This window comes from Poecilia reticulata, chromosome 20 (genome assembly GCF_904066995.2).
Source record: "Poecilia reticulata chromosome 20, P_reticulata-male-v2, whole genome shotgun sequence".
Lineage (NCBI taxonomy): Eukaryota > Metazoa > Chordata > Actinopteri > Cyprinodontiformes > Poeciliidae > Poecilia > Poecilia reticulata.
Genome location: NC_088849.1, coordinates 16,423,013 through 16,440,653, shown reverse-complemented (window position 1 = coordinate 16,440,653; position 17,641 = coordinate 16,423,013). Strand labels below are relative to the sequence as shown.

The window sequence follows — 17,641 nt, the reverse complement described above, 5'->3', positions numbered from 1 at the left end:
AACTGAGTTACTAAGTGTAAATTCCTGCAGTGACTGTAACCAATTTCAACACACAGGAAAAAAGACAAACAACAACTTAAGATTCAATGAACCAAATATACATCTTGGATGATTGTCCTAATAAAAACACGTATTTCAGATGTGATATATGACTATTACATTAAGACCAATCAGAAAGTTGGCAATCTCTAGAGTTCTTACTGTTATGGCTCTGTGAAGACCACTACTCACTTTCTCTGATGTAAACAGAAAACAGGAAAAGCAATTTGTGGTGGTACAGCTTTACAGCGGAAAAAAAACATCTCGGACATGAATGACTTGGACTACTCACACTAATCTTGGCCTAGCCATGATAAGAAGTTTTTTTTTTTTCCCCTTTCTTTGGTCACTTAAGTCAGGATACAGGAGTGAGCAATGTGGAGAAAATAAGCAGGAATTGAGGAGCGAGCCATCCAACAGACAATCCCAAACGATATGATTCAACTTCCCTCTGACTTCTCACTTCCTCTTTGGCTCGCACTGAGCTAAGAGAGAAATGTGGCTCAAATTAGAGTTTCCGCTTGCTGGGGAGGCTGAGAAACAGGAAAAAGGAGGGAGGGGAGCCAGAGAGAAACAGAAGGAGGGAGAGAGAGAGAAAAAGCAGCAGCTTACAGAGTTTACACAAGCAAAATGTCTGTTAGCTCATCTCTATCTTCTTCACCTCCTGCTAGAGAACAAGCAAAGCAGTCAATGAGATTCCTGCAGACAGAGCCAGGATATATCAAGGTGAGATTATGGCCTTGTTAAAAAAAATATATATATAAAAATATATATATATTTTAAAAAAGTGTGTCAGTGTGGATGTAAACCATTGACATTCCTCTGATAACCATGAGAGGTGCATAAGATGGGAACCCGAGTCCCATCAATCATCAAGGACCCCCTTCCTCCTCTTTGCACAATGACTACAGTGTTCTTACATGAGAACCCTTCAACTGTAGCTCATGATCGGCGGCAGGGGGACCCTCCCAGAACCAGGGAGCTCGCCCTGAGGGAAACATAAAAGAAAACAGCCATCTGCGATGTCGTGAGATACTCCTGAACCGGCTGGAGAGAATGACAGTGTAATCCACTAAGATGTAGCCCACCTCAATGAGGTAAACGCTGGAAGAAAACAATGAAGCAAGATCCCGGCCTGTGTGTGAGTTTTGTGCCTGCGTGAATTCAAAGAAAGAAGGATTGCCGGGGCAATTACAGGCTTGGGCTCAGCAGCAGGCTTTTCAAAAGCATATCCACCCAGCGTCTGCAGCCGCTCACACACACTGGGACAGCCTCTCTTTGTCAGACCAAATGGCTTCACACTAAAATCTGTTGCTGCCCGTTCTGATCCCGACGCTTTCATTCGGTTAGCTTGAAACAGACATTCAGACAAAGCAAAAAAAATCTGATATTTTAAGTTTAAAAACAAACAGTGAAAAAAGAAAAAAAAGACCCGACATCTTTTTCCTGAGTCGTTCAAAGAAACCAAACTACTCCGAGGAGTTCAGAGGGACAAACAAACAGAAATCAGATAACTGGAAACAAAACAAGTCAAAACAACTTTATGGAGCAACTAAGGGCGAGAAAAGTTTAAAACTCACGAAAGAAATGTTTGAATAGGTTAGCCATGTCCATTTTGGGCTCGCTCTCAGTCTCCTTCGCAGTCCCTGTTCTCTTCCCACTGCAGCTGTGGAGTTATTCCATGTGAACACCCTGAGAGCTGGGCGGACTGCAGAGAAGGGCAGCCCACTTGCAGGCCATGTGATCAAGGGTTAGCCAATGAGGGCACAGGTTAGAAAGGCCTCCAGTTCAGCTCTGGAAGGCAGACTGCAAGAGGCCTCAAGAAGTAGGAGAGAATGGGGAGTGAGGAGAGGGTGGGGGTGAAGCTGAGACACAGAGCACAAGAGCTCCATGCTGCATAAAAAGTAAAAAGGCTATTTTCTAAACATATATAAAGCAGATTTAAATGAAAAGGATTTTGGAAAAAAAAAAGAAAAAAAAGAGGAATCTCTGGGGAAGCAGCAGAGTGACTCAGTGAAGTCTCACATGACAACAGCTGTTTGAGAAACACTCATAGGTTTACAACAAACCCAGGGAACAGAAGCCGTTAAACACAGAAACACTCCCAAACAGTACGAGAGCCGTCTCCAGACACATCATGCCCTCTTAAGCAATGACACAACTTCACGCCCAGCAACAAAAAGATCAACTTTTCCTCCCACACAACATATCAGAGTGTGAGCCCGGAGTTGCTCCTCTTACTCGCCCACGTGTGACCCAACCACCCACAGCACAGATTAGGAAAGAGGCATATTTAATCAGAGATTACACAATGCCTGGTGTTTTTGTACATTTTCTTTCTGTATTACAAAAAAACTATAGTGTAACTATTTAGGATGTTGTGTGACCAACAAAGTAGTTTATTATTTGAAGTGGAGAAAAAAAAGATACAACCAAATATCTGAAAATGTGGAGTGCATTTCAGGCATCTTTTTAAAGTTTGATTCCCCGACATAAAATAATGTACAACCACAAATCACAACTGTAAACCTTTCAAGGGACCGCTACCCATCAAAACTAAGAGGTTGGCAAGCATTGATCAAAGAAGCACCCAGAAGGCACATGGGAACTCTGGAGGAGCTGCAGAGAGCCACAGCTCAAATACAGTTACCTTGTATTTGTTTAAAGGCAACTGTTAGGCCCTTTTTACATGATAAAGCTTCCAAAAACGTTTTCAGTTATGCATCTGCAAAAACTGCAATTGCACAACAGCGAAGTGAAAATACTCTGCATGCAGATGAAAACATAAATAGCAGTGGAAACTATGTAGTGGGTATGCCAGGCCTGTAAGAGGCTCTGAACCTTCGTTCTCAGACCAACTTCTGGCTGGTCAGAGCCAGAGGTGTGTTTACATAACCCCTTTCATTTTACAGAGATAAATGCATGAACCTGGAGTAGGTAACCTGTGCGTCTTCGCTGTTGGCGTAAAGTTTTGCTTTAACACCGCAAATAATCTGAAAAGGTGCAGCAGCAAATCGAGCCCGAGTGGACAATCACAGGATAACATGACTGCCAAATGTTTTGTGCTTGCGTTTACACGGACACGATCTGCATTGCATCTATATACAGTTTCATTCTGGAGCCACTTGTCAAACCTTTGCGATTTTGTCAACAACAAAACATTTATGTTTTGCTGTTCTTGCATTGTCATGTAAATGGGGCCTTAGTCATTCACTCCAATAGTCCGGGGTTAACAGAATTACAGCAAAAATGAATGTTGCTGTTGACAGTTTACCAGGGTTTGAGATACTTTGCAAAGAAAAAGGGGCAAAACGTTCAGTCTCCAAGATGTGCAAAGCAGGTAGAGAATTACCACAACAGACAGGCATCTGTAATTGTGGTGGAAAATGGCTCTACAAAACAGTGACTCAGAGATGAATGTACATTCAGACTTATGAACTAATGGGATAATAATCTGTTGCTCCATTAGATACAATCTCAATGAAATACATTCAAGTTTATGGTTGTACGGGGTGAGAAAACTTTTTAGAAAACAAAACAAAAGTCAATTTTAGGATTATGTTGGTGTTTCAACAAGATTGCTGCAACTTTGTGTTTTATTTTGAGTGTACGGTTAAGTTAGACATGACTTGTGTTTGTGCCAGCCAGGCAGCTGTTCTTAAAAATGGAAAGATCGAATATGGTGACAGCTGGGATGTTGTTAAGAGGCCATGGGCTTTTGTTTTTGGCAACATAACCTCCTACACCCACACACACACGCACACACAAAAACCACAGAGGCAAAAAATTATGTCATATAAATCTAGATACCTCTGAGTAACACATGCGGGACAGACTTGACCTACGATTACAACAGTCGTAGAAAATCTTTGCTCAAGTCACTGAGTTGAATTATTTTAAAACATTTCAATTCCTCTTTCACCCACACTTTTCAATAAATATTATCACACTCTACCCACAACTGCTGTGTACACACTCAGACACAAACACAAGAGAAAACGGGAAGCTGAAGTCCAACAGATAAGTGTTTTGCAAACACTGGTGAATGTGTGATAATTGTGAAATTATGACCCATGACGAGGAGCACCCAAAACCGCAGTTTTTTTTTTGTTTTTATTTCATTTTCTATATTTTCATAATTTGTTAATGTAAAAAAATAATTTGGAGCTACAGTATGACCATTTGCATCGACTGGCAATAGCTTCTTCGGCGCACATCATCTTCACGCCACATCAACGAGTAATGGACTTGTAGGCAACTTTGTTGTCAGCTTATAAGTTAAAAATATTTTGTCTTTTTTTAATAGTCAATTAAAAAATAGACAGATAAAGCTTCACTGCAGAGTTGGTGGTGTGTAAAGAATCACCAACCAACCAAATTAAATTCTACAATAATACATGAGAAATAATGATACTTGACAGATCTAACGCCAGGACTGACAGTGATTCAAAATAGATGGCAGATAAGAAGAACTCAGCTAAGACAAACTATAACTTTCTCATTCGTGCTTAGCTTCGGCTTATAAATATTCTCTACTTTTAAAAAATCAAACTGCACACTTGTGAGTTTAGTTTTGTAACCTTGCAAAATAAAATGGCTAAGAATTTATGTTTTGTGTCAATAAATGTGCAGGTAAAAAAATAAAGAAAAATCCATGCTATACAAATAGTGTGCTTGTAAATCAGAATGTAGTTGTAAATAAATTGTCACCTTGTAGACAATTTCATATCTGTGGATCCATAAAGATTTGTGTTGGTAAACAATAACGACATCTACAAAGCAGAAATTCTGAGCCATTTTATTTTTTTACAAGGCTACAAAACTCAACTCACAACTATGCAGTTTGATTTACAAGTACAAAATATTTATGATTGAAATTTATGCCCATACTGGTCTTACATACAATAGCTACAAATTTAACTCTTTTGCTAAAGGAAACAAAACAGCCAGGATAGAAAGTCTACAAAGTATGTATTCTGAGAAAAAGCTGTGCAAGAAAACCAAAACTGATTTATATTTGTTACAAAGCCGGATAGATAAAAATATCTATAACTCCCTTACCTGAGTAAATGCTTCAAAGTTGCACTTAAAGCCTTCAATGTCAGGCAAGACGATCGAAAGTGGAAGTCCAATTCTAGGTGCGTGCAAACAATAACTTGAGAATAATACGTCTGCACTCTGAACAAACACCCTCACTGTGGTGAATAACGTGCAACAGGTTATATCTCACAGTTGTGGTCAAAATCAATATGAAAGTTGGCCTAGATAATGCTTTTGAAGCAACGCTGCTTCAGTTAATAATTAAAAGAAAATCTACATGCAAGAGAGGAACCCCACCGAGATGCTGAAGATATGTAAATATTTGCAAAAGTATTATCTATGCAGCTTAACTGGAATATTATGAGCTAGTCGAAAAAATAAATAAGCTTGTAGGGAATTCAAACCAGCATGCTTTCTCAGGATTACTGAGAGCCAACCTACTGTAGAAATAAAGAGTAGTGAAAGCAAAGGAACAAAAAGTAAATTCTCTTACCGAGTGTGTCTTTGAGGTTCTTGACAATCGAGGCTTTTCTAGCGCTGTTTTTCCTCTCCACGTAGTTGGACGGGACGAAGCCAGTTTTGTTGGTGGCGTTCCGGACCCTCCACCAGGACTTGGAGTCGTCCAGCAGCCAGAGGCGCTCGTTCTTCTTGATGTCCAGCTCCTGGTCCTGCTGGGCCATGTAGTCGAACTTGGCGATGACAATCACCTCTTCAGTCATCTTGACCTAGGGAGACTGACGCATCACAAAACTGTTTAGAAAAAAAAAACATGGTCATCATAGTTTTCCTTTAAACTTTCTTTAAGTGTTTAGGTTCACATCAAAGATAGAGCCCAGATAGGCATAGTCCAGGTAGAAAAACCGAAAAACAGTTATTTCCATCCCAACAACACTGTTTTATCAAAGAATGTGTTTAGAAATGACAAAACTAAACACTGGATTTTATATTAATGTCATTTGTGAATGTCAGAGCCTCATTTTCAACAGTGGAGCCATAAAGTTTGAAAAAGGTTATTATTTTAGAGAAAATCTCATCAGCATCAATATTTCCACTAAATAAGTGGCAAAAAAATAGTTTGATAGAGGAAAAGCCTCTCAGACTCTGAGCTCAAAGCAAGATGCCAGAGAGCATTAAACTATTATTTTTTTATTAGATAATTTAATTTCACATAATTATCACAGTAGAAGCCATTTGTTTGTTAAATACTTAATGAAACATATTTACCGTGTTTGATGTTTGTTGTAAACGTCTTATACTCACAGAAGAATGAGGTAATTAGTCCAAGTTTGTCATTTATTGAACGTTCAAAAACTACAGCGGCTGTAAAGCGCCACAGCAAAGGTAAACTCAAAACCACTCTACCTTTTTAATCTCTGTCATTTAAGCACACCCATTGCCATGGCAACCGCCTGCGCTCAGCAGAGACTACTTAAAAACATAACATTCAGTCCGTTACAATATTAGGTTTTCAGGTTTGATATGTATTTTGCGATTATTAATAAGCTCCCTGAACACAGCGGTGGTTGATTCATTTTAAACTCCTGCTCTGCCGGTTACTTTGGTAATGGAACCGAAACGCACAGAACTGCGCAACACCTTGTTGAAACAATAATTCTTGAGATTATTGTTTTTATTGAACATGTTTTGTTGATTTTTGTTGTTGTTGTTGTTATTTAATAAAGTTACGAACGTTTTAAGCCAGTCAGAGGAGGACGTGCTGGTCTCAGTGTCCTGGCGGCGTTCAGTTTGTCACCTAATGCAGAGATCTACTCAAAACCTTCCGTATTGCAGCCCTACTCTAGCAAAGCACAAACAGTTCAGAAACAATATGAAAAGGGAAAAACGTTATTTATTAACTGATTAAGTCGTGTTTTAGATTGTGTTTTAGTGCGCCCACTAATCACGACTGATTAGTGGGCGCACTCACGGCTGCACAATGAACCCATTGGTTTTTTTTTACAGCAGACAGCCCCTTCCCTCTATTGCAGGTACTGCGTACCCACGGTAAATCTAGGGGTACGCAGTACCCAGCTGTACCCGCCTACTTTCACCCCTGGTTGGTACGCTGAGTTATTTTAATGTGTCATCTGGAGGGCTGAGTCTGATTCACACCTTCTTTGCAAAATTCACAAAGGAGCCCTTTGCAGGTTTCTGGTTTCAGAAAAACTCCGTAACTTTGTGTGAAATATAATCTTTTTTTTTTTTAAATGCAAACATTTTAGTTTTAGCTCTTGTTTTAGTAGCTTATGTCTGTGTATGCTGTATTATTTTACATTAAAAACACATGTTTTCTATGTTGTGTTTTTGCTTTATGTTGCTTTACTATGTAAAGAAATAATTTGGGAGATTTGTTAAAACTTACTAATGATAAAGAAGGAGATACTTTCAAGCACACAACTAACTCCAATATACAATGTACAGTAAGAAAGACAATCTAAATAAAGATGAGAAAGATGCAGTATTACATTTTTGTACTAAGGAAACTGAATAGGTTTAAGACTAGCATTAAATCTAAGCAAAAATAGATTGGATTGAACAAAAATGCAACCTGTAATACTCTGTGAAATAATGAAGCAAAAAAAAAAACTGGATATAAGCTTCAGTATAACAGTAAAACCAAAACATGCAGGGTCATGTTTACAAAAAAAAAAACCTGGAAGTGATGAGTGCAATAAAAAAAGTGAATTTCAGAACATGCCTGTGTGTGTGTTATTTCAAATTGAAGCCATCCTTGGATGTTTTTTATCATCTTATGAATGTGGTTTGTCTAAATATCTGCAGTGAAGTGTCTCTACTATAAAACTACCTGCACCTTGTAAATTCCAGACATAAAATAAAGTGATGTGTGTCTTAATTAGCCACTGAACCAGTAGCTTACAAACATTTCACTGATTTATCTAAAACTTATGAGGCAGTCATGTATATAATTCACACCAAATCTACTGTCAACCACAGTTAGTCTGAGACAAAACTGGAACCTGGGGGAAAAAAATAGAAAATCATAAACACAACAATCACTATAAAGATACCTTACATTTGCTTTCCATACTTAATCAAAATTTGATTTTTATTAATTGAATGTAAAACTTGCTACAGTTTTTTTCTGATGATTCTTCAAGAAATAAATTAGGACATAGGATTATAGAGGTCAAATGCATGCAAACTCAGCATAAAAGAACAAAATCACCACAATCTAAATTGCAATAAAAGGATCCTAGCAGTGTCTGAACTGGTAACTTATTTACATATTGTAAATAAATAATTTCATAAGTGAAGCATTGATTTACTTATGAAATAATTAACAAATATATGGGGATTTATTGACCACAGCTTTTTTTTTTAAACAATACTATCATTTTATTGACACTTATTGTGTCGCATGAAAGATACGAGTACTGTCTTTGTGCTGACAAGAAAACACCCTGCTGAATACTATTAATCAATCATTAATCATTTTTGTCTTGATTAATGTCAAGTTGTCATAACGAAGACATTTTCAATAATGTCAACGTTGTATTAAAAGTGTTATGATTTACTGAATGACGCTTTATGACAGCAGTCATAAATATTCATGACAGGTGTTTATGATGGTGTCATGTCAGTCTTATTCACCCCCCTTCAAATAAAGTGTTACCGGCTGGGTTTATGTAGCATTTGATTTTTAACAAAATATTTATACCTGTATTTCATAAAAATAGTGGTTGACTTCCAGCATTTATTTTGAAGTATGTTTCAGTTCATGTAATATTTTAGGAACCAAGCTAATTCAGCAGAAAACAGAGTAAATATGCTAACATTAGCCTTGCACTAAGTATTAAAACATCTGCAGCAAATATTTCTTTGGAAAAGAAGCTGTGCACCTTAAAAAATAAACATTGTTGACACTATTGATGCCTTTCTTAATCAAGTCAACCCTCTGTTGGAGCTGAAGAAGCAAACTTAATGAAAAACTACAGACAGGGCAACAGCTCTGTTGCTCAAAACTTTAAAATAAATTAAGGAGACAGCAGGATACTGATCATAATTGGTAAATAAGTGGTTGACAATCCTAATCATCATCATCATGACATGACACTGGTGAGATCTAGTGTTTAACTTTTTTGCATGGCACTGACATCAGAGAATTGATCTAGAACTAATTCCTATGTGTTTTTCATAGATATATTAGACTGTTGCAGTCAAGAAAAAATGGAAGGAAAGGAAACTTGGTAACAAAAGAAAAAAGGGAATTAGAACGACAGAAGATAGGAAAGAACGGGAGGAAAAAGAGGCATAAGAAGAAGATAAAAGAAGGACCAATGAAGGAAGAAATGACATGAAGAATGAAGAAATGGAAAAAAAGGACACAAGGAACTAAAGAGGTAGGAAACAAGGACGATAGGAAGAGAGGAAAGGAGGACAAAATGGAGAAAAGAGGGGAAAAAAAGGCAACATTTAGACAAGAATGATAGGAAAAAAAAGAGTCTGGAAAAGCCTGAAATCAAATTCCAGACTTTTCCAAACCGTTTAGGAACAGTGGTTAAACTTCTCTGATCTGTATCCGAGATTTTCAATTTTGACCAAAATAGCCATAGCTGATAAGTGTTACGACAAATAAAAAGGAGTACGTTTGGAGACTGACGCTGGACAGCCATACCTGTTCTGCATCAAAGCTGAGAACAAGCCGTTCTGATACTTCTGCTGACCTAGAACAAGAAAAAGAAACGATACAAGGAAGTTACAAATTAACTCCTCAAACTTTTGTTTGAAATACATAATTATGTGCTACACTCTTATACAAGGAGGGTTCAGATGACATAATAGCACCCCTTACAACAAACCTATGCCAAGAAGGTGTGAACCAGGGTTATCCAAATATACCACAACAACCGGGCAGAAATTCCAGCACCCACTTCCACAGTTTAGTCTTGTCGAGCAGAATTTCCCTCCACCAATTGTATTATTGAAATAACAGACAAATTGCTTTGATACTCAGTCTTTAAAGCCAAGAGCTGTCAGAGAGTATTCAGAATTACACGGGATGATTTCCTTTGACGAGCTGTCACATAAAAAAAAAAAAATTATTGCATTTCTTTGCCTGCCGTCGACTTACGCCAACAGGACGGTAAAGATTACTGTAATGGTGCAACTGGAATCTCTTTCTGAGCCGTGACAATGAAGAAAATTGTTTTAAATTTAGATCTGGCCTAGATAGGTCCACATATGCAAAACGCAATGCCAGTGTGAGCTAAATTATTAAATACACAGGGCTCTGTTATCCTCAGTGCTCCTTAGCTTCCCTCAACACATCTAAAATTATGATTTTGGAGGACTGAGAACCACTGTGAAAGTTTGTTCACGTTGAACAATGCGCACATTCACAACAACCAGTCTTATGACCTGAACAGCCACTAGCAGAGATAAGCTACGCTTAGTTTAACATTGCAGATCCTTGGGTCAGCTATGGTGGTGGGGAGCAAGGCCCTGACTGAAGTGGCTGCTCTGATGTCATGGGAGTGGATGAAGTTTCACCTCTCCCCCACCCCAACTGACTACAGGGAACAGACACTGACTTTACTGAATGAGAGAGCCTCTTAAATTTATTTGAAGCAGCAGTGCTGTCTAGGTTTCAGCCACAGCTGGCCTTGAGATGGGAGTATAACCTGATCTTGGGCAAACAAGAGTGGAGGGAGCGAAGCAGACTTTCAGCATGGTTAACCAAGACATGAATAAGATGTCGATCGGATTTAAATCAGCTTGTATACCGACAGAAAATAAATAATAAACAATCAGGGGGAGGTGGGTTACTTAATGTACCAAAGAGCAATTGGGTGTACACTGTGGTTAAATCTTAAGGCATGTTATTGCCTGCTTTTTTTTCCATTAATTACATTAGTGAACACTGCGAGAAATGCAAGGGAGCGGCACACAAAAACAAAGAGCTGATTTACTCTCCTCGAGTGCCTCGTTCACTCAGACAAAAGGCAACAATCTCTCCACTCCCTGGGCTGGATGAAGTAGCTGTGTGTGCGCGCTCTGCCTTCACAATAACCTTCCGTTACATTAATTTCTCCACGTCGTGCTTTTGTTTTTTTGTTGTTTTTTTTTAAACCATGTAATGCTAGAACCATCGGTACTCCGTTTCTTACCTATCTCGCATTTCAGGTTGAATCTAGAATCTATTCTTTTAGCATCCACCTAAAAGGCCGAGTGTAAAAGTCCACGTTAATTCTTCGGTGAATTTTAGAGTAGATATGAGGGAGGATCAGAAACAGCGGGTGACAGATGCTCTGAGATAATCGCGCAGCTGCAGACTGAGCAGAGACCAGTCGCCATGCAGAAGCACTAAACACCAGGTCAGACAGGTCAAACTGCTCATATGGTGGCACTACGGATATTCATTTACATATGCTGGTGGTTGGGATCAGTGTATCATCGCATTCAGAGTGTGGTAGCTCTGAATTGGTGCTTAATGCCCTTTATTCTTTAGATTTAACTAAAGACTTTCTCTGTGAGATGTGCCATGAAATTGGTTTGTGATCAGGCGGCCAATTTTCAGCAGAAAAAAACTTAATTCTCATCGCTGAATGAGTGAAACCTAGACACTACCAGCACATATAAATGACAAAACTCATCGGTGTGTAAGTTTTTATGTATTTCTGTCAGTAAGGTGTTTCAACAAAGTAAACAAAAGCATAAAAGTTTGAAGAAGTACTTCAAAGGAATCCATTTTCACCAACACGTCACAGCATGTCAAGACATGTCTGCCGTGCATTTAGTCTGCTACTTTAAGAGACAGCAAGATGTTAGCAGATAGCAGAGACTGAATGTGTGACATCAAAGTTGTTCTGTTTTATCCTTTGAGTTTTAACTTTGGTCCGTCAACTTGGGATAACTCCTGGTATAAAGGTATGCCAAGTTATCATTCCATAACCAGTAAGAGTTTCACTCAGATGACTCTGATGAGATGCCATAGAAACTGTTGGAGTGACAAGATTTTTCTCCAGCTCTATAAAGTATTACGAAACCACTGCAGTCTTTCTCCCAGCTGTTGCTGCACACTGCTGGCCAACTGGCTGATAGAAATTTCTAATACTTTTTCCACCTCACTTACAAAACTAGACAAATCAAGTCTTTAAAATCAGAATCATTCATGATATGGAAACTAAAGGAACTTCTCCCACAACTCAAATTATTTTTAACATTGTTTCAAGCAACATTTGTTAGGCTGAGTGGCCAGTTTGCTAAGCAGATGCCTGCAGGCCAGAAACTGGGGCAGAAAAACTGACCAACTTTCAAGGTAAAATCAGCCTGCAATACTCCCAGATTTGCTTTGTAAACAGAGCTGTTACCTTGAAGAAAGACTTTCTGTACAGAGTTTTGTCTCTGCATGCGTGAGTTATGGTTCCTCCAACTAGCCAAAAACATCATGCAGGTAAAATGACCTCTCTATATTGCTCTGACCTATCCAGTGAAGGAGTTGGCTTACTCTTTAGTAACTTTTGTTAGCCATCATTATCAATTCTGTCCCTCAAAATTGTTTTTTTTTCATTGGAGGATAATTTGGTTCTAAAATGTGGTAATGATTCTATTGCAAAAGATCTACTGTGTATCTTCTTCAGAGGTTTCTTCAGTACCGCTGTAATACAGACAGCTACTGGAGCTCCTGCACACAGCCAATAGCATCTGCTACTCTCTGAAAATACCCAGATAGTATGAGTTGCAACATTAAAATTTCCTGTTGGATTAACAAACAACTTTGGAACTGAACTATTTGATGATGTGTTGAAGTAAGAGGGAAAAAAATAAACTGGGTCAAGAAATAAAATATCTGACCTTTTTTTTGCACTTGTATTCAAATTAAACCAGGAGCAGAAATGTAAGCAACAACTTCAGCAAGCCATTTGTCTTCTTGGTGCTAACCACTAAAACTGAACAACAGTTCTCTGAGGTAAAATGTAACCAAGTGTGATCTCAGGTCATCTGATAGGAGAAAATTAAAGTTCAGAGCAGATCTGTTTTAACTTAAATCATTTTGCCGGGCTTTAAATTGGACATGGGATGAGCCCAATTTAACATGAACTGTTCTAGAAACAAAAACAAAGGTAACAAAATATTTTAGTTTTTTAGTCCCCCCTTACACATGTAGACCAGAAATAGAATGTATGGGTAACCAGTTCCTATATTTTAACTGTAAGGGGTTAAATGTCCAGTCAGTGAATGACATAGAACATCATTACAGAACAACTGAGCCCGTCTCTACAATGCAAATGGACACAGTTTTGTAAACTATGAGGAAACAAACCACGTCTTATCTGGGGAATAAGCCAAACCAAGAACTAATGTCAATTCAACAAGTGATCCTCTCATGTTCACACTTCAAGCACCAATAACTTCTTTCACATTCATGTAATACTAATAAATACTAATAAAAGTATTGTAATACTTTGTATACTTTCTATTTATAATACAAATAAATACTTTGTATTTATTACCATTTGTATAAACACAATACAAAGTATTAATAAATACTTTGTATTTATCAGTATTGTATGAATACTAATAAACACAAAGTATTTATTAGTATTAAATACGTTCTGTTCCCTGTGTTTTAGCTACAGGGACCAGCCTGTAGATACAATTTTGTGAATATGTTATCATAAACAAGTCTTTACAATGAAATCTAGAAAGTTTATTTGACTTTAAAAATCACAAATACTCCTCGTCAGTGGTGAAAAAGCAGATGCAGGGTGCAACTTTGTGAATTCTCTTCTCATGGTGAAACACCAGTGACATAAATTCACCACATCCTGTACGCTACAGCTGCTGCGAAACCCTCTGCTGTGTGTCTCGGCAGACGGAGGAGAAAGAAACCCCCGGCAACAGAGCCAGTCAAAGAGCACACCTAGTGGTCGGTTTCTGCCACAATCCTTTTGGTACACATAGAAGAGATGTCAAGCTGGCTTTAGGAAAAGTCCATTTACATCAGATATTTAAAGTTTAGTAGCCAGGTAGAGGAGAATGAACATGTATCCTGGTTTTCCTCGCACTGGGAGCAAACTGTTTGCTGCTGCTCAGGAGGATTGCTGCGGCACTGAGACAGCAACGGCATGAGCTCACAGAAGCAGACAGGGTAACTTAATCCCTGTGACAGCCCGCTAAAATCACAGAGCTCTGCTGCCTTCAGGAATGTGCTCTATGTGTTCACTGCTAACTCAGCCCCCTCTGGCGCTGCAGTTCTTCCTCAAGCACGCACCAAAAGTTGCATTTTAGCCACAGGGACCAGCCTGTTTCACAAAGCGACAGGCAGAGGACAGCAATGGACCAATAATCACAAGCTTGGGTTCGCCTTTTCTTTTTTTTTTTCCACCCTGAAGTGCATCAGCTAAAGCTCATGAGACTGAAGCTCATCCCGGCTGTCCTGGATTCTCTCAAAACAAAACAGCAGCACCGCAGCAAAGGGTCATGGGAGACTTGGCAGGCCAGCTGTGAGACAGGAAGTGTGGACACAAGAGTGACCGGATGATGGGAAAGTGATGCTATCTGACAGAGCGTGGACTCGACCCCTGGGCTGAGAGTAGTAAAGATAGCTTATCTTTGAATCAATGTGCGTAATGCAACTTGTTAAAGAGATGAAAGTGTTAACTTAAACACCAGCAATGCTGAGTGAAGGAATTCCTCATTGGAAAACTGTCCTGATTTGGGATCACACTAAGAGGGAGCTGATGGCCTTACCGCCGTGATTGTTTGAAAGAAGTCGGTTATTCACCCCTGGGGATCCCCCCAAGCAGTTGGAAATATCCTAAAATAGATTGTGGCTCGTGTCCTTTGAGAATAGACAGATTTTCTCTCACAGCAACAACCAACGGCAAAAGTTTTTAGTTTTCTGTCGGAAGCACTTCACATCAAAGGGCCCATTCTTTTTTCCAAACAGAGCTGTGTATAATGTCACAGATAAGCCACTGTTTGGAGACGGTTGCCTGGCAATTCCCCCCCCAAAAAAACTGCTCAGGCTGGAAACACTGGAGTTCTAACACAATAATTAAGACAGAAACTGGGCTTGTTAGATTTAAGAAAACCACATTTTAAAAACTGCAGCCTGCTGAGCAACATCTAATTAGAGAAAACTTACTGCTAACATCTAGAATGTCTGCTTAAAGCCTTAACATTTAGCAACTTAGAAAACAATTCAGACTGTAGAAACACTCTTGATGGACACCCAGTAGAGTCAAATGCTGACAAAGAGGCTGATAAGCCACCCTGGCAGGCCAAACATAATGAGCTATGTTTGGCTCATTATGTTTCACTGTTTTTTTTAAAGGACTTTGGATTGAACCAAACATCTCTAGTTTAAAAACTAAATATGTAGATATACTCAGACTTGATTTGAACCTATTTTGACAATAAATTGATATTTGCTTTTAGAACTTTTTTTTTGCATTAGACACACAGATGAGCTCTAACTTACTACAAAAATTAATAGCTTTGTAGAAGTTACACTGACAAATTGTCTAAATGTTCAACCAATGCTGTATCTTGCAAGCTGAATGCATCAGTACTAGTGATACCAAAGTCAAGAATGCAGAAAATCTTGATTCCTGACTAAAATGAACTCCTGATTTCTGTTGTTATATTTCATGTCACAGAGTCATATATTTAACGCAGCTAATTTAATAATAATAATAATAATAATAATAATAATAATAATAATAATAATAGAGAGCACAACCTATCTTTGCGTGAATAGCCTCTAAATCTAGACGGGTCACATCATTTACTTGGTCTAACAAATCTGATTTTTATCTAAATGTTTTCAATGTTTTACAGTTAAAGAGAAACTTCATTGCGTAGCTCAGTCAGTCTGTGTCATGTGACTGATTGGTTTCCAACCCTGTGTTGGAGAAACATCTTAGGATTGGTCAGCAAAAATTGAAGTGAAGACAAAATTCAAGCATGGGTATGGTATTGATTTCATTCATTATGTAATTTTGATTTTTAAAAATGCACAAAAAAGACATTTCTATCATTTACAACCAGTTTTTAAAAATACTCAAAAAAAAGATGTTTAAATACTCCAAGAAGTTCAAACTGTGAATTAGATCTACCAGAGCAGACATAATTCAAGGACTTCCTTTTAACCAAGATGCTGTATTTGAAATAGCTAATAGAATGTAGCAAATACATATCTTAAGGCGCAGAGATTGTACCTGGAAGGAAGTTGAAAGATCTATTTCAAATATGTTTTATTTGAAATAGATCTTTCAATACATCACCAAGAAATAGATCTTGGTGTTCAGAAGATGCTCACATGGAGGTTAAACATATTTTGATGTTAGCCCTTCGTTATTAGAAAATACATGTTGCTTAATGTCAGAAATAAATCGTAATATACTGAAGAAATATTAGGTCACTTTATAGTGCTTTCACTTCCCCGTTTCACTTTATGCTTCATTCCGGCTTCAAATTCCCCAGTCTGGTTGTTACGGTCTGGCCAACAGAGACACCGTCACAGGTGAAGTAACGTTTCTTTTTAAATGGAGAATTGACAAAAGAGATGATCAGGTGATGCAATCATAGTTTATCTGATGGTAACCCAAGAAGGTTTTAAGTGGTTTACTCTTTCTGTATGAGGAATTGCAATTCCATTAATTAAACTAACAATTGCAAAAAAAACATGAGTTTTAACTTGAATCTAAACAAACTCGTGAATGCTATTGAAACTTGCTATTAATTCATGAACTAAGAAGTGTCATACTTAAGTTGCTATACTTTTTAAAGATGGTTTTACATGTAGATAGGTTGATGGCTCCATTGATGTTTAAACTATGACAACTGCAGTTTATAAGCTTGATTATGAGGCATTATATTTTAATTTCAGATTCAACTATAAATAGATGCAGCAAATCACTACCTAGAATTACAATCATCCTGTTTTCTTGTGAAAACAAAAGATGAGTCCTTTTTAATTCTTTACAAGTCAACACCAATTTTCCAACATGTCTGGTGGAAGCTAAATCCTGATCAAAGTGCTCAACATACAAATGCACACTTCTGATCAGAGCCATCAGGTTAGACAGAGAGCCAAAGCAGGATAAAGCTGATGTGATATCCAAAGTACAAAAGTAGAGCTATAAATAAAGCCAGTTTTTTTTTTCCCTAAGATAAATAAAGCACTCTAAATGACCTCTTATAAAGGTTAAAGAGGATCACGTTGTAAGAAAATATTCACTATTTTAGAAGTAGAAATCAGCTAAGCAGAGTGAGAAAAAAAAGTGACAATAACATTCAAAGGGTCTCTTCTTGTGGGTACACACATTGAAAAAAAAAAAACTTGGATGAACCAAATCTGTGGTCTATATCAGCACTACACAGCCAGATCAAAGCCGGCTTATCATTTACTCACGCTTCTTCTAAGCAGCCTTTTACTTTTCAAGATAAACTATAGAAATAGTAGCACAGCAGAACAATTTCCAAGAACCCTAAATATGAGCCAGACTTTCACATAGTCACACAGAAAAAATAGAAACTGTCAGATGGCTGTTGCCAAAATGAATCACTGGAGGAGGTTTTCAGTATGGAAAAC

The 17,641-nt window shown here is 38.0% G+C and overlaps 1 protein-coding gene across 3 annotated transcripts in view; it reads right to left on the bottom strand.

Moving 5' to 3' along the window:
• The window catches only part of nck1b (NCK adaptor protein 1b), a 38,628-nt gene that overhangs the window by 10,578 nt on the left and 10,409 nt on the right, over nt 1–17,641 (bottom strand). For 2 of the 3 annotated variants that reach the window (XM_008396175.3, XM_008396176.3), the window contains exons 2-3: nt 9,716–9,764; nt 5,573–5,813 (exon numbers count right to left, since the gene is read on the bottom strand). In XM_008396175.3, the coding sequence (XP_008394397.1) occupies nt 5,573–5,798 (226 nt within the window). In that variant the 5' untranslated portion in view covers nt 5,799–5,813; nt 9,716–9,764. Of the gene's footprint in view, nt 1–1,619; nt 2,122–5,572; nt 5,814–9,715; nt 9,765–17,641 lie in introns of those variants that run through there. The other variant, XM_008396178.3, reaches the window with a different exon arrangement.